This window comes from Antechinus flavipes, chromosome 3, assembly GCF_016432865.1.
Source record: "Antechinus flavipes isolate AdamAnt ecotype Samford, QLD, Australia chromosome 3, AdamAnt_v2, whole genome shotgun sequence".
Taxonomy (NCBI): Eukaryota; Metazoa; Chordata; class Mammalia; order Dasyuromorphia; family Dasyuridae; genus Antechinus; species Antechinus flavipes.
This window is the reverse complement of record NC_067400.1, coordinates 290,595,076-290,620,629: the sequence shown is the minus strand read 5'-3', so window position 1 is coordinate 290,620,629 and position 25,554 is coordinate 290,595,076. Positions and strand designations below refer to the sequence as shown.

The 25,554-nt window shown below is 32.9% G+C and overlaps 1 protein-coding gene across 1 annotated transcript in view; it reads left to right on the top strand.

Moving 5' to 3' along the window:
• Positions 1-6,240: 6,240 nt before the first annotated feature.
• ABI3BP (ABI family member 3 binding protein) overlaps positions 6,241-25,554 on the top strand; it is a 134,203-nt gene continuing 114,889 nt past the window's right edge. The window contains exons 1-8 of the mRNA XM_051990599.1: positions 6,241-6,352; positions 7,345-7,428; positions 8,227-8,298; positions 9,021-9,113; positions 12,799-12,876; positions 16,561-16,635; positions 18,679-18,750; positions 19,261-19,335. Coding sequence (XP_051846559.1) covers positions 6,241-6,352; positions 7,345-7,428; positions 8,227-8,298; positions 9,021-9,113; positions 12,799-12,876; positions 16,561-16,635; positions 18,679-18,750; positions 19,261-19,335 — 661 coding nt within the window. The remainder of the gene's footprint in view (positions 6,353-7,344; positions 7,429-8,226; positions 8,299-9,020; positions 9,114-12,798; positions 12,877-16,560; positions 16,636-18,678; positions 18,751-19,260; positions 19,336-25,554) is intronic.

Genomic DNA, 25,554 nt, shown 5'->3' with positions numbered 1-25,554 from the left:
CATTAGTTTTGTTTGTACAAAAATGTTTCAATTTGATATAATCAAAATTTTCTATTTTGTGGTCAATAGTGATCTCTAGTTCTTTTTTTGGTCATAAATTCTTCCCTCTTCCACAGGTCTGAGAGGTAAACTATCCTATGTTCTTCCAATTTATTTATAATCTCATTCTTTATGCCTAGGTCATGAACCTATTTTGACCTTATCTTGGTGTACGGTGTTAAGTGTGGGTCAATGCCTAGTTTCTGCCATACTGATTTCCAATTTTCCCAGCAATTTTTGTCAAATAATGCATTCTTATCCCAAAAACTGGGATCTTTGGGTTTGTCAAACACTATATTATTAAAATTATTAGCTGTTTTGTCCTTTGAACCTAACTTATTCCATTGATCAACTAGTCTATTTCTTAGCCAATATCAGATGGTTTTAGTAAATGCTGCTTTATAATATAATTTTAGATCTGGTACAGCTAGGCCACCTTCAGTTGATTTTTTTTTCATTAATTCCCTTGAAATTCTTGACCTTTTGTTTTTCCATATGAACTTTGTTGTTATTTTTTCTAGATCATCAAAGTAGTTTTTTGGGAGTCTGATTGGTATAGTGCTAAATAAATAGATTAGTTTAGGTAGTATTGCCATCTTTATTATATTTGCTCGCCCAATCCAAAAGCATTTAATATTTTTCCAGTTGGTTAGATCAGACTTAATTTGTGTGGAAAGTGTTTTGTAGTTTTGCTCATAAAGTTTCTGATTTTCCCTTGGCAGATAGATTCCTAAATATTTTATTCAATCAGTAGTTACTTTAAATGGAATTTCTCTTTGTAACTCTAACTGTTGAGTTTTGTTAGTGATATATAAGAATGCTGATGACTTATACAGGTTTATTTTGTATCCTGCAACTTTGCTAAAGGTGTAGATTGTTTCTAATAACTTTTTAGTAAAGTCTCTGGGGTTCTCTAAGTATACTATCATATCATCAGCAAAGAGTGATAATTTGGTTTCTTCATTGACTATTCTTATTCCTTTTATCTCTTTCTCAACTCTTATTGCCAAAGCTAGCATTTCAAATACAATATTAAATAGTAACGGGATAGTGGGCAACCTTGTTTCACTCCTGATCTTATTGGGAATGGTTGCAGTTTGTCCCTGTTACATATAATGCTTACTGCTGGTTTTAAATAGATGCTACTGATTATTTTAAGGAAAAGTCCATTTATTCCTATACTCTCAAGAGTTTTTAATAGGAATGGATGTTGGATTTTATCAAATGCTTTTTCTGCATCTATTGAGATGATCATATGGTTTTTGTTAATTTGATTATTAATATGGCCAATTAGACTGATAGTTTTCCTAACATTGAACCAGTCCTGCATTCCTGGTATAAATCCTACTTGATCGTGTTGTATTATCCTGGGGATGATTTTCGTACAGAAGGCTTTTTCAAGAAGTTTAGTTGAATAAGAGAGGAGAGATACATGATGATAGCTAACTAGGATAAGATGTAGTGAGAAACTTGGTTTTTTTGCTTGCTTTTTTTTTCTTTTTAAGGATGGAGGAAATTCAGGCATTTTTAAGTAGAAGGAAATGAATAGTAGATATGGAAAGTATAAAGATGAGGGAAAATGATAGTAGGTTCAATTTTCAGTAAAAGCAGATTGACATGCCTATTCTGCATCTGAATTCACCACAACTACCAAATCAACAGCCTCTTGGTCTTAGCTATTTGAATCCCTTCAAGAATTATTTTTCTTTCAAAACCATTACTTCCAACTCAATCAGAGAGCTATATAGACTTTCTAAAGGCATAGCTAAGTGCTAACAAATAATAAACACAATAAAACTTTGTCATCTATGGTAATATTTTGTGACTATATCAGTTGAGTTTAGGTGGGGATAGAAACAGGGACCAAATCCCTATTCTCCTCCCATACTTCATTCAACTCTGTTCAACAACACATATGTAAGAGCAAAAGATATTGATATTGGAAGTAATACAGGTCTAGAGCTTGGCAAAATGTGATTGGCTAAGGGACAATGAAGCAAAAGATCCAAGAGTGGAGGATAGCATGGAATTGAGCTTCCCCATTGCAGGATCAAGGTTGTGAAATTAGAGAGTATGATCAGGAGTGGTGATGCTCCAAGAAAATGCTTAATAATGGAGTAATTAGAGATCATAAACTTTATAGGTTTGGAAGCGATATAGCATAGGGAAATATGGAATTGTGATGATAACGATCAGATAAATGAATTACAAATTAGTAGAAAATTGAAATGGCATAACTGAATGTAATAGCAAGATCAAGGATATAACCATCCCTGTGTTTAGCTGAGGTAGAGTAGAGGAGTGGGTCATGAGAACTGTCGGTTAAGGAACTGGAAGTTTGGAGTTCTTGGGGAAATAGCAAAATATATGTTGAAGTCTTCTAGTAGGAAACCAAGGATTGGGGTTGAAAACTTATATCCAGGCACTAGGGAGGTATTAGTTGCCCACCAAGACAGCTGGATGGTACAGTGAATACAGTGCTAGACCTGAAGTCAGAAGGACTGATCCTTCATAATTCAAATTTGGCCTCAAATACTTCTTGGGCAAGTCATTTAATCCCATTTTCTTCTGAAGTTTCTTTCATTTTGCAACTCTGATTCTTGGAGATCACAAGCCATAAGATAACATGTATGAAGAATAGAAACATACATGTATATGTACATTTGTGTGTATGTGTATATATATATATACCAATCTTGCTACAATTCACTTCTCCCCTCTGTCACAGGTCCTGTCAGTTCTAAGAGTTCTCATTGTTTCTACACTTCCTCCTACCAAGCCCTTCTCTCAAGGAAGAAACATATATATATATACACACACACAGGCAAATGTGTTAGCTTTTATAGATGAAGCAAATCTAAAAGAAGAAAATTCCATAATAAAACTTTAAATCCAGTGATCCATTTGTTCTTATCTCCCTTTCTGGGACCATCTTAATTCTTATTTTAAATTAATAGATTCTTAGAAACAGTACTATCTCCCCAACATGTATAGCTGATTCATTTTTGGTTTTATTATGTCCTTTATGGAGCAAGAGGTCGTTATTCCTTTTGAGCTTCTTGCTCCAACTAAATTGTATTGTTTTTGGCAGGGTAGTCCTGTTGAAGGGAATTACTTGATAGGATTGAGGAGATTAAGTCCCCAGAGACTTTTATTCCCCTTTCCTGTCATAAATAAATGTGATTGGGGGAAGGGGTAAAGAGAATGCAATAGGAAGTTCCCTGTATCTCTGATACAGATCCAAAAATTTTATCACTTCAAGCTGCAAGGTGGAGTCCTCCTTTGACTTCAGCCAACAAGCCTGCTGTTGTAGCATAAATTGCTTGTTTATTTCCAAAGGGAAACACAACTCCATTCAAAAGGATATTTTAAGGCTCTTCTATTAGGCTTGCATCAGGGCTACCATCTGGACAGAAAGAGTTTCTTTTACTGACATCTGTGAAGCTCTGTGACTTAAGGAAAATTGGAAAGGAAGAGACTGGGATCACCTCTGGCATCTCACATGGCCATATCTTCTATCTTTTTAATCAATTTGATATAATGCTTCATTTCAAATAGAAAAGACATGACAGTGACAATGAAAAGATTAAATATAATTTTACTGTGAACCTTTCTAAGAGGTTATTATTTTGAAGTATATTTCAGATATATGATTGAATTTTAATCAAAATGCAAGTTTTATGCAATATTTTCATTTCATACTTGAATCCATGCAAATACTTTTTTCCTCTGACCACTTTCCAGAGAGTGAGGAAAATGAAGGATTTGTATTGAGGAACAATATTAACTATTTATTTAAATGAATGATGCCATTTTAAGTAAAGTAAAAATATTTGAAAGGACTATCAGTTTTTGATCTTTATGCACTTCTACATATATATTATATATATTGAGGCCTTTGTCAATTGCTAATACTAGAAATTGTGAGAAATAAAATTTTATCCAGATAGTTATTTCTTCATATTATATAATAAATCATCTGTAATTTAGGGCACATAGGAAGATCCAAGACTTCTTTATGACTGTTTATCAATGACATTTGGGCTCATTTATTTTTCATTGTTAAAACAAATTGTCTTCTTAATGTTGATGGTTTCTTAGACAGGTATTATTCAGTAATGACAAAGTGATGGTCTCGAAGAGTACTTGTTTTTTACTTCATCATATCTATATTTAGAATTGTACATTTGTAAATATAATTTATAATCCACTGGCCAGATAAACTTAGTTTTTAAGAAGAGTATAATTTTCAACTGATGTCTTCAAATACAATTTTAATTGTTTATGGAAAGCCAACTCCTCCTGAAATCAATTTTCCCCTGGGATATGACATCTCTTCTGACCTTTTCTTCATTATCATACAGATCCACCCATCTCCTATGGGAATAGCATCTATTATTGGCAAAAGGGGGAAAAGTGCTGCCAATTTTTTTTGAGTTTAACAGTGATCAGATAAGGAATGCCAAAAGTAAGAATAATCTTTTTTATTTCTCTCCCTTTATTCACACCTCAAGATTATTTACACAAAACAAATTATATATCTTCCCATCATAAGTACATCCATGCGCTAGGTAGGAAGTTTTAAAAAATAATTCTAGGCCAAAGATATAATAATAAACAGTTGGATTTAATTTTCCAAATTTGCCAGAAATTTGAAAACTTTCACAAGAAATATGTTGGTTTTGGTTTTAGCTAGACCTGAATCAGCGTGTTTCATTACTTAGTCACTTTAGAGGACAATGGGTGGAGGGTTTTTTTTTTTTTTTAAGAATGAATTAAAACCAGAATGTACTATATCTTCTCTTGTGCTCATGTGGCTTTTCTCTTAAGATAGTAGAATTGTTTTATGAGCAACTTTTAACTAGCCTTCAAATAGCCCTTCATCCTTGGGAGTTTGAGATAAAGTAAGATCTTAAGTGAGATGACTTTTAGAAAATCAATGAACCAAATTGTGCTGTTAAGATCCTTTGCTTTAAAATTGTCAAAAGTATTTTGTGAAAAGACTTTGACATGAGTTTGATAAAATTCAGGATAAATCAGTAATGCCAATTCTCCATGAATTGCTACTTCATATGAAATAATGGAATTGCTGATGGCCTCAAGAGGACCAGGGTGTTTAATCCCCCAAGACATGTTGAAGTCCAGATCCAGTAGTGAATTTGGGGTGCATAAGTCAGGGGCTGGGTGGATAGAATTTGATATGAACTCTTCAAATTTTATTGATCAGAGTGACAAATATATATATACCTCTAATGCTTACAGACTTGATTTAAAAAAAATCTAACAAACACAATCTACTGAGATAAAAATGATTAAGGCAGGATCTTGGTTACTTAGACAGAGATGTAAAAAGTTGAGATACATATCAAAGTCAACATCATACCAATGTCTTCAAGTACTTTCCTTCCAAAAGCCTTTAGTCTCCATCGCGGGCTGTTTTTCCTATTCTAAGATCAAAAGTAAGCTTTTGATCTATCACGTAGTAGTTTTCGCATTTTGCTTCAGTCCCTAGTGTTAGAGTTCAAATGTTGGAGTTTGTTCTCAGAGGACAGCCGGTTTAGAGGCTTAGAGCCCTTTGAAGTCAGAAGAACCTGAGTTCAAATGTGACTTCAGACACTTAACACTTTCTGGCTATGTGATCCTGATCAAGTCACTTAAACCCCAATTGCCTCAGCAAAAAAATAAAAAATTTTAAAATTTAAAAAAATGAAAAATCCCTCTGGTAGGTATAGAAGGAGATCTCCCATACCTGTTCCAACACCAGTTTTCCAGACCTTTTAAATTCACAAAGTAGCATCTTAAATGTAAAATATCCATCTCAGAATCATTGTTCAAGCATTTAGAATTACACAAAGAAATAAAGTAGAAGCAGTAAGGTTCTGTGTCTAATCTCGGGATCACTAGGCAGGACATGTACTTTAGTGGTCATATTCTAACAGCCTCTGTGTGGCCAGGATGAGGGAACGGAACCAATATCCTCTTTTCAATTGGGAAAGTCTCAGCTAGTCCTGACACAATCTGAACAAGAAAAAGAGACAGAAAGGAAGAACACTGAGATAGGGTTATTTTTTTTAAAGACCCATTGATTTTGTGACTTCTTGTTCAATGACCAGTAAGATCCCAAACACCAAGGACTTTAAGAAATGAGTCAGATGTGGCCCTGAAGACCCTGGAAACTTCCAGGGAGCTCTAGAGCACACTATGGATCCATTCCTATGCATGGTCCATGGGGCTCAACCTTCACTGCATGTTAGCCTACCAAGCAAAACTCTGAAGTTGGCAACATTTGTGTTCAGACAGAAAGACAATGAAAGTAGCCAAGAGATCCAATATGTACTGGTCTTGAAGTAAGGAAAATCTGAGTTCAAATCCCACCTCAGATACTTACTAACTACATGATTCTAGGCAAGTCATTTAACCTCTATTTACCTCATCTTTAAAATAAAGATAATGATATATTAGTATCTATCTCCCAGGGATATAGTAGGATCAATGATATATAAATATTTTGTAACCCTTAAAATACTATATAAATGTTAGCTATTAGTATTGCCATCCAGGACTGTCTTGTAATCTTTATTTAATTTTGGGGAAAGGGGCAGGATTGGGATGGAAAAAATTTACCTGTTATGTATGTAATATATTATATACATATACATGCATTTACTTCTCAGATTTAGATTCTCAGATTTGACTGTGCTTATATATATTTTTTAAAACCAGCTCAGTAAAAGTAAATCCAAAGTAGGTGTCTCTAATAATAGACTTTTAGTCATCATATAGTTTTACAAAAGCATAGTAGAGAAGATATTTGGGGGCATCATGGCCATTCTAGTATCTCCAAAATCATTACATTTAGGTGACTATCTGCTAAAAGGGACAGTCCTAAGCCCAGCAATATAAAAGGAATCATTTAGGTGGGTGGTTTTGAAATTCTGTATTTAGCACAGTGCTTGGTACATAGTAGACACACGATAAATGCTTGTTGACTGACTAATGTGTGGGTCTTGAAGATTATGCCAGCAAAAGCCAAAGAGGCCACTTTCCAAATAAACAATCCATCAAAATGAATCGTTTCTGACCTTTTTATTTTGAGAAAATTATGTGAACCAAATAAAAAGGTCCATGTAAGTATGAAAGTTTTAGTCAACAAAGACTGAACCAGGTGAAGAGTTAAGTTCCCATTATTGTTTGAGAATCCTCCCCTCGGGAAAAAAAAAAAAAAAAAAAAAAAAAAAAAACAACAATAAATGCTGAATAAAGTTTTTGTTCTTTTTTTTTCTTACATGAAATAATGGTCTCTAGACTCAAAGGTTGACATTATTTTCCTCTCTTTTCAGCCAGCATACATTCCAAAGAAGATAATTCCCATCACAGTTATTAAACAAGGTAATTTCTATGACTTTCTACAATACATGTGTTAAAAATTTTCAACAATCATGCTATTTTTTAAACTGAAGTGATTAGAAATGAATCATATTTTATCTGTTTTTTTTTTACAATCTGCATTGCTAATAAAACTCCAAATGAGACAGCATGATCTTATAGATAAAATTAGAATTGTCATTTTAATTCTTATACCATAGTGCCATTTGATCTTTGTTGCACTGGGTCATGAGTGAAAAAAAGTTTAAGTTTAGAAATTTAAGAATCCCTGATCTAGAAAACCGTCATTTTTTCCTACCACCTTTTCACTTTGCTGTCCTTTAGATTGCTCTTCTCTTCCTCTCATCGTAGATTCTCAGCACCACCACCAAATCTGGGACTCTCTTTCCTCTTCCTTCTCATTTTGGCTCGGAAGAAGCTGAGGGTTGTTCTCACTTTGAGAAAACCTAAATTTATCAAAAAAAAAAATAGATTAAACCTAAAAAGATAAATTAAAAAAAGAATACATTGTCTTATGTTCTGTTCTATTTTTAGTTGCATCATATTACCTTTAGAATTAATAGTTTCCTAAGTCAGTATTTCCAGACAGTTATGTCTTGGTTTGGTATGAGGACAGTTTTGGAAGTTGGAAGGAAGGGTTCAAAAGAAAGTAAAAGAATTTTATGTTATAAAATAGTACAAATATAATATCAAAGTGTTGTGACTGGTAATGTCAGATCAGAACCAAATGCACTTTTGTGGTTTCTGTCAACATCTTTGCAATTTTTTCGCCTTATTTTTGTATTTATTATGTTTTCCCAGTAATTCAGAATGTCACACATCGAGCAGCATCAAAATCTCCAGACAGGCCATCTGTAGGAGGCACAATACTAGGTGATTGGTTTCTAATTTTTTTTTTTACTTAACCAGGTAAAGACAGGTATTTCTTTTGTTAGCTGAATGTTTGTGGGAAGCAGTAAACTGTGATCAGAGTTTTCCATATGGCCTTTTATTGTATTCATTTTCACAAGAATGTTTTATTATCTCAATCAAAAAGTCCTGGACTTTTGCCCAAGGTGTGGTGTAGTCCACTGAGGGCTAAAAGTCAAGAGATCTGACCTCTGCCATGGACTTGCTGTGTGGTATCTAAAATTATATGGCCTCATGCCATTTATAATAAGAAAGTTGATGCCAATTCTTTTAATGTTTCCAGAAAATAAGAATATACATATGAAATTGAAATGTCTTTGAAATAAGGATTTGTGTTAGTATTAGCAATACCCAATATTTTGATAATAATCATGATCTAATAAAAGTAATGTTTAATAAGTGCTTTTTGAATGGAATCAAATTAAGATTTTATATGTAATTTGCTAATAAACTGATTGTAAGGCAATTCAAGGAACTCTTAAATGCATGAATTTAAAGCAACTAGATACTAAAAAGGGAATTGTAGGGGGAAAAAAGAACTTTAACATATTCCTTCTATTTGTTATCTTAGTTTTATAGTCAGCTATTTAAAATTTTAGCTTTGGCTAAAATTGGTTTCTGTTGCTTTTGGCTTTATCTAATAACATATTCCACTTTCTTTTCCCTGTCCTTAACTGCCTATTCAGTTCATCTTATCATTCCTGGCCTGAATGAAACCACCCCAAAAGGATCTCCACCTATCATGTTGGATATTTCTGAAACAGTCAAGACCCTGTTAGGTAAGGTGGAAGTTATATATTTGGTTTATCTGGTTTCTGAGTGTGGACACCGAATATTCTGAGGATACCAAAGTTACAGTAAGCTATATATCTGTTGACTATTTGGGGAGAAGCAGGGCCAATGGACCTGTTATAATAGTCAAAGATAACTAGATTTATGATCCCCCTTTTCCCTCCTAAAGTAAAATAATCTTTCAGATGAATTTAAATATGGATTAAAGATTGCTAGGATGTGTGGAGGAAGTTAATATATTCAAATTAATGTCCTATTTCTACTTATTAATTCCTAATGACATATTACCAATTCCAGATTTCTCAGTATAAGTACATATTTAATTAAACTATTCTGTAATATCCATATATATACTTAAAATAAATCACCAAGCTCCCTAAGCATGACCAACATGTACAAATGAAATCTAGAAATTAGATTAGCTCTGTTGAAAATTAATCAACAAATCTAGTCATATAAATTTGTGAATTCAAAATCTTAGAACTGAAAAAAGTTCCTAGAGCAACACCCTCTTTTATGAATGGCAAAATTGAGAAGCATCTGACTTGCCAAAAGTAATACTATCAATTCATGGTAAACGGACTAAGAAGCCAGGTCCCCTAAATCTCAATTCCAGCATCCTTTCCAAGGTAGCTTGTGAAACACTGAATTTACCATGCCTTTCCTTTTTTTTTTTTTATAAAATTTTGTTGGGTAGAAATATTGAAGATTTTCATGATTCCAATTTCTGGATAAAAACTCTGAAGTGTTATAATCTAACCTAATATCTGAGCATTCAATATTACATAGATGAAATATCTGGGTGCTTATGAACTTTTTAGTTTTCACTGGGATATTTGGCTTTGTATAGAAAGTCTACATGTGTATTTTGCAGTAATGTGTATTATATTCCCTTAGTCTATTAATATGGTGTGCTCTGGAAAAGAAAGGATATATAAATAAGAAAGGAGAAATATAAATTGGTAGGCCTAACTGGATTATTTAAAGAAAGCTTGTTTTTTTTTTTTTGAAAAAGATTTTTATATATAATGTTTTTTAGGGTTTGACAGACTTTAAGAGATAGTGGAAGGTATTAGAAGAGTTGGGAAAAACTGAATGACAATAAAAATTCATTTACAAGCAACTATCTGTTTTATTCAGTCCTTATATTTAAGTCATGAAGATTTTTATTCCTCTTAGTATTGCCACTGATGAGCTGTATGACCTTAAATAAGTCATTTGATTTCCTTGAGCCACAGCTTCCTCATCTGCAAACTGAGAGGTTTAGCTCAAATGTTCCCCTATTTTCTATTCTGTTTTAATGCCTCATGTACCTGTTTAAAGTTGTGTATATACAAAAAGCTTGTTAAGATCCTTATTAGGAATCTTTTCATAATATTGTCCCTCCAAAGTTTGTTATCATTCAATTGTTTCAGTCATGTTCGACTCTTCATGACCCTATTTGGGGTTTCCTTAGCAAGATACTGAGGTGGTTTACCATTCCTTTCTCCAGCTCCTTTTACAGATGATACAACTAAGAAAAATAACATTAAGTTGCTTGTCAGTAGTCATATAGCTAGTAAGTGGTTGAGGCCTGATTTGAATTCAGAAAGATGAATCTCCCTAACTCCCAGGTCCAGCACTATGCCACCTAGCTGCTCCAAATAAGAGGGTGTAAATTTCCATTCTTCAAGTACTTTAAAATAATACTTTTCAATATTAAATATTTTGGGGCTAACTAAACTCTTGAAACCCTTATTTTAGATTTCCCTGAACATTTCATTTCATTATTCAAGCAAGGTTCTGGATTTTCTCAGGATCTGACTTATCCCAGGGATATAAATATAGCATGCTTTGAAACTGCGTTAACTCTTTTAAGTTTCTAGGCTACTTACTTGCTTGAATCAATGGTCTTCTCAGTGTGATATTCTACCTATATAGTATTATCTTCACCTTCCATCTTCTTATCCTCTGGGACTCTCATCAATATCTTGCCACGAATGTGCCATACATGATACAAGATAAAGTGCTTTCCAGTGTTTCAGGCACACTAAGATACTCCTAGTATGCCTGAAACACTGGAAAGCATTTTATTCACCTAATCTAACATAGTATAAATAAAGGCTAGTAGGTGGCATAGGAGATGGAGCACTAGACATAGAATTAGGAAAACTCACCTTCTTAAGTTCAAATTTTATCTCAGACACTTACTAGCTATATGTGACACTGGACAAGTTATTTGATCTTGTTTTTTCATGTGTAACATTAACTAGAAAAGAAAATGGCAAATCATTCCAGCATCTTTGCCAAGAAAAACCCAAATGGAGTCACAAAGAATCAAACGTGATTAAAAGACTGAATAACTGAAAGTAAAAACAAATTGCTGTTCTAAATTATACCTCACTGGCCAAAAAAGTAAAAACAAAGTGCCTAACCTAACCAAAGAACTGCTTAACAAAATATGGCTTTCAGCTATCCATTCCTGGAAGAGAATAGATAAACCTTTAGATGAGAATGTGAGGGGCAAAGTGGCAACACTGGTGTGCCTGTAAACAATAAATGAAATTTGATTTGAATTCATACTTTCTGAGAGATTTCCAGAGAAGTCTAAAAAGAGGCCATTGATTGCATATGATTCAGCCTTCATTTGTAAAACTCTCCTTTCAAAATAAAACAAAAGCTTTTTCCTATCGAATTATTTTCCTCCATGTAATCTTTTTTTTTGGGGGGGGGCGTTTCCAGGTTTCAGTCAATCCTATGCATCTATTAACAATATTTAGCATGAATAACACTCATCACCTGAAAATATATGGATTTATTTAATAGTCTTGTGTGTGCTGCAAACAGGTCGTGGTTTGAAACTATGCCTGCCATAAACCTATTTCAGAATTGGAAGTTGTGATTTCTTGTTTTGATGTCCATTTGGTTCTTGTAGAGAACAGGCTAATATAAAAGTATCCTCTACTAAAAGTAACTTTGTCATTTGATCATTGTATAGGAATAATCAGAATTCTTTAAGGCTCTTCTAGGAGAGTACTGCTTTGATAATTCTTTTCAAAGTAGAATAACTCCAAGTCCCAGTCCAGTGACAGATTGTGCATCTATTATCTGAAGAAAAGTCCAAATAGACTCAGACAAACTTGACACCAGAAGTGTATCCAGCATGGCATAGTGGAAAGCATGTAGAAATTAGAATCAGGAACTCTGGATTTGAATCCCAGTCTCTAAATCATCATCAACAACAACAACTATCATTTACATGACTAATAATCATTATCATTTTTTTGGTGTTTTCAATTTACAAAGCACTTTACAAATGTCATTTCATTAGATTTACTGTGTGATCTTGGGCAAGACATTTAATCTTTATGTGTCTATTAAGTGAAAATGATTGCTCAGGTTTCCCTTATCTTTCGATCCTATAATCTGAATTTCTTTAGCCATGGAAATGTTTGCAATGATGAATGAAGGTGTATCTATACCAAGATTAAAGAGTCTTGAAGTCTTGAAGGAGAGAAAAGAGAGAGTTAAATGTCATTTACATCCATTAATTATTGAAGGAAACCTTCAATTGTTGTGGCCTGACTGGTTTTAATGGGTTATAGCTAAACACTTTCTGCTTCTAGTACATGAGTTGTTTCAGGCATTGGATATAAAGAAATAGTGTAAATGATTTATCTTCTGAAATTTTAGCTAAGAATGAAACCTTGGCATTACCTGTTGAATCTAAAACATCAGAAGAAGGAAAAATACCAGCGCAGCCTATACCAGGTAATAAGAATTCTACATTATAATAAAGAATCTTAGGAATACAAAACATCTTAAATATTGCATGATTTAAAAAAAAAAACAACCCCCTCATTCTTATGAAAATATTGAATTAAAACCAATTAAAGATTAAGGTAAATGGTGAGAAATCATCAGGCATTAAGAAAAATAGTAATGAACATAAATAATATTAAGATGAAAGCATGTTTAACTCCAAATCAGTGTGTCACATCAGCAGACATATGTGTTTAGCAACAATCTTAAAAACATTTATTAGGTGTTTAGTATATCTTAGCCTCTAGACTAAATCCTGGAGATGCAGAGATAGAATCTGAAAAAATCTCCAAGTGCCAGAGCCCTTAAATTCTTGTATAGATGCAATGCATCTGTAGAGGCATTCTTCTATAATGCAACTTGAATAAACAGTGGAAAATAGAGTGGTGAGGGTCAAGGAGAGATCTGAAATAAAATGCAAAGACTTCCCAGAGAAGGAAGGAAATAGTCTTGAAGGAAAATTATTTTGATTGTTTAGAAATGAAGGAAGAGCACATTTAAGAAAAGGTGTTGGTTTGCACAGATCCCTAGAGGCAGGATAAGTTTATGGAACAGCTAAAAGTCTGGTATGGCTGTGCCATTATTTTGATGCTTTCATTTTAGGGAAGGATCGCTTCCACCATCACCATCATCCCTGACCTTATCTTTTGCCCTCTAAATTTAATAAATGTAAGGTTCTAATATTTCACAAATACTAATTTCAACACTGATAGGCTAGTTTTCTTTTTTTTTAATTTTTATTTTTTATTTAATGATTACTTTATATTGACAACATTATTCCTTGCACTCGTTTCTTTTCCGATTTTTTCCCCCTCCCTCCCTCCACCCCCTCCCCTAGATGGCAAGCAGTCCTTTATATGTTGGATATGTTGCAGTATATCCTAGATACAATATGTGTTTGCAGAACCGAACAGTTCTCTTGTTGCACAGGGAGAATTGGATTCAGAAGGTATAAATAACCCGGGAAGAAAAACTAAAATGCAGATAGTTCACATTCGTTTCCCAGTGTTCATTCTTTGGGTGTAACTGCTTATGTCCGTCATTTATCAATTGAAACTTAGTTAGGTCTCTTTGTCAAAGAAATCCACTTCCATCAAAATATGTCCTCATACAATATCGTTGTCGAAGTGTATAATGATCTCCTGGTTCTGCTCATTTCACTTAGCATCAGTTCATGTAAGTCTCGCCAGTCCTCTCTGTATTCATCCTGCTGGTCATTTCTTACAGAACAATAATATTCCATAACATTCATATACCACAATTTACCCAGCCATTCTCCAATTGATGGGCATCCATTCATTTTCCAGTTTCTAGCCACTACAAATAGGGCTGCTACAAACATTTTGGCACATACAGGTCCCTTTCCCTTCTTTAGTATTTCTTTGGGATATAAGCCCAATAGAAACACTGCTGGATCAAAGGGTATACACAATTTGATAATTTTTTGGGGCATAATTCCAGATTGCTCTCCAGAATGGTTGGATTCGTTCACAACTCCACCAACAATGCATTAGTGTCCCAGTTTTCCCGCATCCCCTCCAACATTCATCATTATTTTTTCCTGTCATCTTAGCCAATCTGACAGGTGTGTAGTGGTATCTCAGAGTTGTCTTAATTTGCATTTCTCTGATCAATAATGATTTGGAACACTCTTTCATATGAGTGGTAATAGTTTCAAGATAGGCTGGTTTTCAAATTAATTCTGATTTGTTTAGATCCAGAATCCTAGTAGCAATTTTTTATAATGGAAAGTTAAAAAGTAAAATGATTATATCATCTCAGGAAAAAAAAAGGGCAGGGAGTAACATTACTCAAAGTTCTTAAATTGTTTTTATCACACCTTTTGGGGGCTATTCTAAATGAGAGAGACAAAAACAGACCATCAAGGGAAAAATGTCTTCTAAAGATCAGCATTGTCAAATATATGTAGTCAATAATACATAATTTGACAAAATATTGCCCAAATAATATTATTTCAGGTGAGATTAAGTGAAATTTAAGCCCAAATAGGAAGTTTTCTAATTAAGATTTAATAAATTATCTCCAATCTAAAGAGAGTTTGCATATGTATTAAACTCATCATTTCCCCAAAAGACATGTCCTTTCCCCACTTATTATGGAGGGTACTACCAACCACTCAGAATTAAAATCCCGTCATATTTGATTTCTTTCTCTTCTTCACACCATCCTCTCTCAGTAAGTCAATAAGTCCTTACAAACTTAGTTCCATAATACCCCTTGCTTTCCTATTCCAATTATGTTTGTCAATCCCTAGTTCAAGTTTTTATCTCTCCTTTTTGTGATAGCCTCCTAAATGGAATCCTTGCTTTTCATCATTCCTCTCTCCAATCTATCATTTTATTTCATGTTTCTCCCCTTCATCTACTGTGTTCTAATCAAACTGAATGGTTCAATGTTTTGTGATATTGTCCTATATTTTTCTCCAATGCATTCTCATAAGTGTCCATGCATATTCTTTTCCTCCTAGAACACACTTAGTCCTTAATTCTGCCTGCTAATTCTTTCCCTCTCTCTACAAGACCCATTTTGATACCATCTTTTCCAGGAAGACTTCTTTCATTTATCCCCATTAAAAGTGATCCTTCCTTCCTCAAAATTCCCCAAAGTACCTTGTAAGAGTCACTTTTTCCTTAACTACATTCTAATTATTAGTATTTATGTTATATTACCCCTATCTAATTAGTAAACTTTTTGAGTGTATGGGCTATTGGGATTTTATTTTTAATATTTATGTCCCCAGCAGCTAATATTGTGCCTTGCCTATAGTAGGTGCTTAATAAATATTTATTGAATTGAATTGAATAAATTTAGAACTTACACACATTCCTAATTTTTCTAGAATAGGTAGGTCTTTATCTCAAAATATTTTTCCTATTTCTTTTATCATAGGTTTATAGGTAGTATTATTTAAAGGAAAAAACTTCAACTCAATTTCTTCATAATCTCCTTTTTGGGAATTCAAACTAACTCATGATTTATGTGATTCCCTTCCCTCATTTCAGTGTGGTTAGTTAAACTTTAATAAAAGTCAAAGAGCCAAAACTCTGATTTCTTTTCTACCTCAAAGATTCTGCCACTTTTTTGGTTTGTCGTGATGTTGGAAGCAAGAGTCCTTTAGATTTCCATATTCTGAGCCAAATCCTCTCAGAATTTTCCACTTCAGAAACGCTTATACTAAAATCAAACCTGGTATTTCTAAGGGCTCTCTTGTTTATTGAAGATCAACAGCTTGCAAATGTCAGACTGAACTGCTCATACCACTTTCTAATTTTCATTATCATTGGTTCACATTTTAAAATTTTTTCACTAAAGTTAAGGTTTTGCCTTTGATCCTGTATTGATATTTTTAACTTAGAACTTTAGTCATTCTTGGGTCTCCCTTCCAAGCTGTTCCACTGGGGCAATAAAATCTTATTTTGTGCTAGCTCTGAACAGGCCTCCTGATTCTAATCAAAATTCACTGTGAGAATTCCCTTGATCTAAGCTACTTGAGAAAAGATGTGCTGAATGACTCCCAGTTGTTGGTGTTATATGTTAATGAAAAAAATCTCATGATTTCTTATTTCTTTATCACGTTTTATTTGGTAAAATTGACTTTTTTTTACCTTTCAGTGACAATGGAAACTGTTCAAAGAACCACAAGCCCTACTATGACTAGTGTTATAGAAATTTCAGAAACAACCTTGGGTAATGTCAAAATTTTTTCTTTCATAAAATAAACCTCAACATTTACACAGGAAATGAACAACACTGGTGCTTTTAACCTACTAACATTCTTCTTTTTTTAGGGTGAATTAACTTTTTTTTGATAATTACCTACCTCATAAGGCTATCTGAATACCTAAAAGATTTAGTGAAGGAAAATATTTTTCTCAGACTTTAAAGCACTATAACATGTATTATACACAGGGTCTCAAATTATTTTTTTTCTTATGTACCTTTAAAAGTCAATGGATCCTTTATCAGTATAAAATACAAAGTATTACAAAAGAGGCCAATTATTTATTTTATAATGATGAAAATTTTTTTCCCATATTAGTTCAAGGAATTTTTAAAATCTATCTCAGGCTCCAGATTAAGAATCCTTAGCTAAAACTGGATAGATAGCTGGCTTTGAAAGGAAGAAGTTCTGACTTTATACCCTGCCTATGATATAAGCTGTCCATTTGACTTTGAGCATATCACTTAATCTCAAAACTATAAATTATAGAGAAGATGACTTACAACAATGGAAGAGGCATTCTCTATACCAATGAAATTACATATCTCATCCCTATTCTTACAAAATTGTAAGATATGATTTATTGCTACTCCATTTCATTTGAAGAATAACAAAAAGCCTAGAATACTTACATTTAAAACTCTAGATAAATACAGAGAAGGCTTGTTCATCTACTTTTGGTACCAAGCTAAATACAGAAAGATCAAACAACTAATTCTTAACTAAACTTAAAACTTCAGGGGTATAAAAGAAATCTTGAAGTCTTAATAATATGTATTGCACTCTTCGCACAATGGCTCTTTGGCATTTTGTACATATTACACAAATATTGTGATGAGAACTCCAAATCTGAGAGCTCTTTAAAAAAAAAAAAAAAAGGATTTCTTCATGTGCCTTATGTTAGCTGCTCCAATGGTCCATGAATCTGTATGGGAAAAACAATTATGACTTTATTTCAATATAGTTTGATTTTCTTGATAATCCCATTTATTTTATTTTATGCATTCAAAAAGAGTATTCTAAGAAGGAGTCCAAAAGCTTAACCAGGCTGCCAAAGGGTCCATAGTACAAAAAAAGAGTTAAGAACCCTATTTTCTAAGGAAATGTAAAACATGGCATCTAGTTGCCACTGACAGTTGAAGTATGCTTGGTATTTTTACATCCAAATTTTTCATATTTACAGGGCAATCAGAGAAGAATATAATATGAATAAATTATATCTGGACATTTAGTCCTGTAATCCCAAACTGTATTAGGTTTTTTAAAACTTGATTTCAATCCAAGGAGACATAATTTCTTGATTACCAAGAATAGTAAAGAACAAGTTTTTTGCTATTAGAAATGTCTTCCATTTATTTATTTTTTATATTAGGTTGATAGCCCAAAATCATTTTGAGCATAATTTAATATTTTTCCAATATTCCCCCTAAACACTTAGAATTAATTTTCTTTCTCAACTAGTAAATGAAATCATAGTCTTCTCAAATAATTATTTCTCTTTTAAGGAAGAGATGTTTAAATCATTGATGATATATAACGGTGATTGTTTTTCCATAGAAAAATGCTAAAAACAAACTATCCAGACAAAAGTTCCTGTGGAGGGTTAGAGGGTGTCAGGGAGAAGGAAGAAATACTTTGGTTTTCCAGTTCAAATTTGTTTCAAGTTTAGTTTTAATTTATAGGAACCATGAATATTTCTATGTATACACATCCACATAAAGATATTTGAAGAGATGAAGATAATGACTTAATTATTTAAAACTGACCCCTCTGATCTTCCTGTCCTTAAACCTAATACCCTACACATAGAAATTTGGTGTTTTGTTTTAAGGTGCCTTCCATTTCATAACATTCTCTAGCATTTTAAGACAAAAGGAAAACTCAATAAAAGTGTCCTCACCTAAAACAAGAGTTTAGTTTTTCTTTCTTGAATTTTGCTTGTTTTTCTTTTTCTTGCTATTGATTTTTTCTCATTAATTTTTTGGTATTTATTTTATATTTAATTACAGCTCCAAACAAGCTTCCAGAATTCCCTCAAGCCAAAACACCATTTTCTCTGGCAAAACCTAGAGCAACATTGGGTAATGGCAATATTTGAAATTTGATAACAAATATTGTATGAGTGGGGGGAAATGTCATTTTTATAGCTATTTCTACAAGTACCAAAAAAGCCTGATGGATCTGTTCGATTCCGTCTGCCCATCAGGGATGTAGAAAGAACCATTGACTGAATTTTCTGATAAATTCACTCAAAATAATCATATCATTATTTCCCCCCTTCCCCTGCAAGTGACCTATTTATTGCATCCCATTCTGTGAAACAGTGATTTTGTGAAAGCAAATCTAGCTTCTCTATCTGTAGACCAGATGGTATTCTGGATGGATAGTGGATGGATGTTTCTACATTTCTTCATCGTTTACTTGAACAGTCAATGTTTTCATTATAGCCTTTGTGTAATCATTTGCTAAAAATGAAAACATATTTTCTCCTTTTTCAATAACCTCCTGCAAATACTCTTTCTTTCTTTCTTTCTTTCTTTCTTTCTTTCTTTCTTTCTTTCTTTCTTTCTTTCTTTCTTTTTTTATCATAGCTTCAGATCAGATACAATGGATTGTGCCTACGACCAAAACATCTGATGATCTGAAAGTTCTACAGCCCCACCCTGGTAATTGCCCTTTAAAGTTGTTGTTGGTTTTTTTTTTTTTAATGGATAAATAAGAATAATATGAAGTCACTTTTGCAGGATTTTAAGGGATTGATAGATTATGAGTGCCTTATGATATACTTTTGTAATAATGACTCATTTTACATCATTTATTATCTATGAACTTTTTTCCCTGCAACAGAAATTCAGTTACCTTATATTTCTTTTATAGATATGAGTTTCAATTTCTAGACATATTGTTGAAAGTCTATTATCTTCTAATGAATTATGAGTTACCTTAGTGCTTTTCTTATTCCAGAGACCTCTTTAAATTCATGTCAGCAATATCAAAAAATTAACTATTATATACCATAATAAAATTATAATCATAGAGCTGAATTCATAACAACATAGTATTTCCTTTACAGATAGATACTTACTTGTTGCTACCTCAAACATAGAAAATGATAAAACATTTTAAAAACTATCATCAGGCCTCCTAGCTTCTGCTCCTGTTTCAGTCATTAACTTTAGTAAAATCATGTGATCCCTACGGGTCTCAGTTTTCTTCCCTCAGATAAACATGAGAGGGTTGGATTGGATAAATCAAGTTTCTTCAAGTTACAAATTCTGTTTCTGTAACAAACACTCTCTTCAACATTCTATTAGGAATACTCAACATGACTATAAATACTCAACTCAAGATTATGTTTAAATTAAGTATAACTGCAGGAATATGATCTTAAAGTATTTTCTCAGTTAAATAGAAAGGTAAAGGAAACAAGCATTTATTAATGCTTTATTAAGCATCTTCTATGTGCTGGGTTAAGCACTTACAAATATTTAGTATATATTAATAAGATATTGCCTTTTAAACATTGAAAATATGACCTGAGTAACAGCTTTTTTCAAAATTAAATTTTCCTCTGTTTATTATGTTATTTTCCTTTAATTTATTAAACATAAGAATATCTACAAAAGAACAAATATAATTGTTAATACATTGATAAATGTAAATATGTAATTCCCTTACTAAGGGCATTAAATATACTAATGTGCTCCCTCTATTGCTAGCCAGTAAAATCTCTTTTCAGATATCCTGTGTTATAACAATCCAGGAATATCAAAACAGAATATGACTGCAAATAGAAATGGGATTGATTTCTCAAATTCTATGGATAGACCTAACTCTTCTTTCCTTTAAATGACACTGCTTTAAGTCCTATAGTTATTCACTTTGGTCTTCACCCAATAAAGGTAGCTTCAAACATAAAAATTATGTCATATTTCACAAGTCATCTCTATAACATAACATATGATCATTTATCCTTTCTTAAAGACTTTTGAATGATTTTTATGTTTATGTGTGAGTTAATGTTCTTTCAAATTTCTCTATAGGTTAAAAGTACCTGTTTAAAATTTTTTTCTCAGTAACTCAAGAGAGCTTCAATCTGGATGGCCAAGGGAATATAGAAATAAATCTCTTGCTGCAATGGAAAAAATATTTACAGTATTCAAAGAACCTGCATCTGACTCAAAATTCTGCCGTTTATTCCTTAAACTCTCAAGATCCTTATTTAGTAGAATGACTGGATTGGAATATTATTTTGAGAAGGAATATATGGATTTTAACAGATTTCCTTCAGAGAGAAGTGAAAGGAAAAGAGGAAGACAGAAACAGAGACAGAGACAGAGAAAAATACAGAGTCGGAGAGAGACAAAGCGACAGAGACAAAGATAGAAAAGACAGAAGGACAGAGAGATAGAGACAGAGACAGAGAGAGACAGTGACTGAAAGAGAGACACACAGAGAGACTGAGGGGGGAGGACAAAAGGGGAGGAAAGAGAGAGAAAGGAGGGAAAGAGGAAGGAAAAAAAAGGGAAGGGAGACACAGAGACACAGAGAATTAGGAACCTTGTAGCAAGATGATTTGTAAATCTATTATTCTATGAACTTTTAACAGGATAAACACTCTGTGGCTTTATCTATAGAATCACTGATTCTATGTTAAAATATTTCCCTTAAAAAAGGAACTAAAATTTAATTCATATTAATGACAATCTTGGTTGCAAAATGAACACATCTCTTTTACCTGTGGCATTTTAAAATTTCTAAATTCCCTGATCCTTCATTTGAGAAAATGTATTCTTCCATATACAGTAATGTTCAAATTATCTGGAATTGTCATATAAATTACAACTTCTATAAAGTATGTAAATGGATGGAATGTATATTAATTCCTTGGACAAAATCAGGTTAGCTATTAAGACAGGAAATAATAAACACCTACCCTATAGGAAGTTAAATTAAATCCAAATTCTTTATTTAAAGAAAGAGTTGTTACAAAATATTTAAGCAGTTAGGAGAAGCATTCTAAAAAAAAAGTCAGTGTCTGACAGTGTAACTGTTGATTTTAGACGTGGTTGGAAGGTGGCCAGTTGACTATGATTTCAATTTTGTTGAGAATAGGCTGCTAAACTTCTTGGCACCTTCCATCTCAGTGTAAATACTAGCTAGGGCATTCTGAGGGTGGAACAATACCATCTTGTACTTAGAGAACATCTTTCTTCCATAGAACTCAAAATGATTTTCATTTGTTATCTTATTAATCTCTTCCAGGTATCCCAGGAGATAGAAAAGTAGCAACTATTAGTCTTTAAATAATTGAGAAATATAAGAATCAAGCACCAAATCAGTGGAGACATTAACAGGAGATTCTTGATCTCTGAAATCTTTCTTTCTCTTCTTCATTCCTTCCTTCATGTTCTCTTTCCCTTCTTTCCTCTCTCTTTCCTTCCTTTTTTTTCCCTTCCTCCTTTTTTCCTTCTCTTCTTCTCTCCTTTCTTTTTTCCTTCCCTCTTTCCTCTCTTTCATTCTTCCCTCCCTCCTTTCTTCCCTTCTCTTTTTCCTTCTTCTTTTCTTTCTTTCCCTCTTTTCTGCTGTTTCCCCTTTCTTCTGATTCTTTCTTTTTATTCCTGCTTCCCTTGTCCCTGCCTCCCTCTCTTCCTTCTTTCTTCCATTTTTCTGCTCCTTTCCTTCTTCACTTTCCTTCTTCTTTCTTTACTTCATTCAGTCCTTTCCTTCTCACTTCCCTTCTTCTCTTCTTCCTTCATTCTTCCTTCTGTCATTTTCCCTTCTTCCATCCTTCCCTCTCTCTCTCTCTTTTCTTCCTTTCCTTTTCCTTTCTTTCTTTCGCTCCTCCATTACCAAAAAGTTTTTTTTTTTGTCATTCTGTTTATTCTCAGCATAATTAGATGTTGAAGATTCACTTAGACCTTCACCTTTTGTTAATTTTCAGAGTTGTATGTCATATAAGATTTCTATCAGGCCTCTCTTTCAATTAAATTTCTTTTTAATTCAATTTTTAAGAAAACAGGGGTTGGTTTTGTTTCTTTTGAGATTCCATAAATATGCATTGCTAGTCAAGGTTAGAGATCTTCTGAGGGGAAAAAAATTCATTATCATTTTTAGGTAGCTGAATTTGAATTTGTATTTCCTATTCATCTTGGTAGGTGATTACTGCAAAGAATCTTAGATTTTTAATATTGTGGGGACATATATTTAAAAATTTATATACTTGGGGCAGCTAGATGGTGCAGTAGATAGAGGACCAGCCCTGAAGTCAGAAGTGCCTGAGTTCAAATCTGGTCTCAGACACTTAACACTTCCTAACTATGGGACCCTGGGCAAGTCACTTAATCCCAATTGCCTCAGCAAATATATATATATACATGTATGTATGTATATGTATACACTTTTTGAAGAAATAAAATTGAACAATTCTGATAAGAAGTGGAGAATTGTGATGCAAAATTATATTTGTCTGTCACAAGTGCTAATTAGATGTTTTTTATTATTTTTTTATAATGGGGCAAGGGGCAGTTGGATACATCAAAGTGAGATGTAAGATTTTTAAAAAATAGATACTTCAACAAGTGTCTTTTCTACCTTTTTTAAAAACAACTTTTCTACCTGCATATGGCTTCTATGGGGATGTAGATGTTATAGAAAGCTATATATAGGTGTTTTAGATACCACTTAATTAAAAAAAAAATTCCTCCCACAGGGAGAAAAAAGAAAAATCAACAGCATATATCCTCTTTGTTAACTCTTAAGGATTCCCTTTATTAAAATTTGAATTGCTTTATTTATGTAAACAAGCCTTAAAAACAACATTTAAATAAAAGAATTCAACAGAAATTGTTTTTTTAATTTAATATAAGAAGTATATAATAAGTGTTCTATGTTCATGTCTCGAATTAGTGTTTACCTGTTCAAAGACATAATTGGTAAACTCACTGGAAATGTTTTTCATTTTTAAGGAGATTTCCTATTTGAAAGATATATTTTGACCCAACTGTCCAATTTATTAAACAATTGAAGTTATGTTATTAAGCTTTTGGTGAAAATTTATTAACTCTTCTAATACAAAAAAGGAAGACTAATTATTGGGATGTTTCAAATCAGGCTAGTAAAAATAGGTCCAGAATTTTAGAGAACCTGTTCCACAGTACTGTGCCTGGATGGTGACTAATCAATCCCAGAGGGAATAAGGCTTAAGATTTCTGAGTTGGAAAAGACCTTGAAGATCTTCTAATAGAAGCCTTATTAGAAGTTATCGAGTGGTTTTCTGGCTTCTAGTCATGAAGAACTATAGTTCATTCCATTTTTAGAAGACTCTAATTTTTAGGATGTTCTCCCTTACATTTAACCAAAATTCTGATATTGCAACTTATCTAAATAGTACTGGAAAGGAATAGAAATAACCCAAGCTCAGATGTATATAAACATGTGAACACATAAAACATTCATTTTATTCTGATTTCTCCTGTCAAAAGTTATTATAGGGCAAAGTAGGAAAATTCCTGAGATTTACATAGGTTCTATGCCTATTAAATAATAAATGATAGTATGATACTCCCCATTTCCCAAAAATAGTCCTAATACTATTTATGGAACTTCTAAATCTCTGACAGGTATTTTTCACAAACTCTCTCTCTCTCTCTCTCTCTCACACACACACACACACACACACACACACACACACACACACACACAAGTATTATTAACACTTTTTAAGGGGGGTTGTTTGTCTTATGTAATACTTCCAAAGACAGGTCTCAGGTTTTTGAATTGTTGAGTGCCCCCCAAAAAATTATGTAAATGCTTCTATTTTCCCTTAGGTTCTGATCCTTAATTCACCAAAATAACTTGTGCAGAGCTTTGGATCTGCTTTTTTTTTTATTCTGGGATGGTGTTCTGACTTTTTTTCTTGCGGCAAAAAAAATCTAGCCCAATGGAGAATGATGAGTCATTGTTATTGGAATGGAAGATAGCCATATGAATTAAATACCATGTGGCAGCTGAAAATTAAACAAAAAGAAGTAACTGGTTGTGATCCCAAGGTTACAATCCAGTTGATTTTTTTTTCAATCTTAAAAGAATCTTCATTATACTCTTTCTCAACTATGATAGATCACTAGGTCAACTGACTCAGTGGCTCTGAACTTTTGCAGAGGTTACAATATTTCTAGATTTCCTGTTGTATGGAGGTTTCTCAGATGCTATCTTGTGACAATAAACAATTATATTTAACCTCTTTTCCCAAAAGAATATGAGAACATTACATTTTACCCAATTAGAAATTACATTTATAGCATCAGAAGAAAGGTAGAGAAAACATAGAAAACAAATATTTTTAACTGCTTCAGCATTCTATAAAGAACTGACAAAATCAAAAAGTGAATATTACCAGTGACAAATATAAGGAGTGCTGTATTTAGAAATAATTTGGGCGTTGGTTGGTTCACCAAGAACATTTTAAAGGGGCTAGCTTCCACAAAGAGCATTCTGCTTGCCCTGTGAGCAGCTTATTCCAACTGACCTCATTCATCCAATTGGAATAAGCACTAGAGTGAAAGAAAGCTAGATAGAAGTGGTGAGAATGCACAAGAATAAAAATAAAGTTCACCAGATGGTTTACAGATTTTTGTCATTATTGTTGTTGCCTGGTAGAGATTTATAGTCTGAGTCTTTGTTTTGCTTGGTGAATATTTTCTTACAAATAATTGCTTTATAACATTCAACTAGAGAGATACTCTAGAACATGAGGAAAACATTATTCATTTATGCAAACAGTATTGAGAACTCCATGAATTGTGTATATTCATGTTATATTCTCACATTAGCAAAAGGAATAGTCTTTTATCTATTAAATTTTTTACATCATTTTACATCAT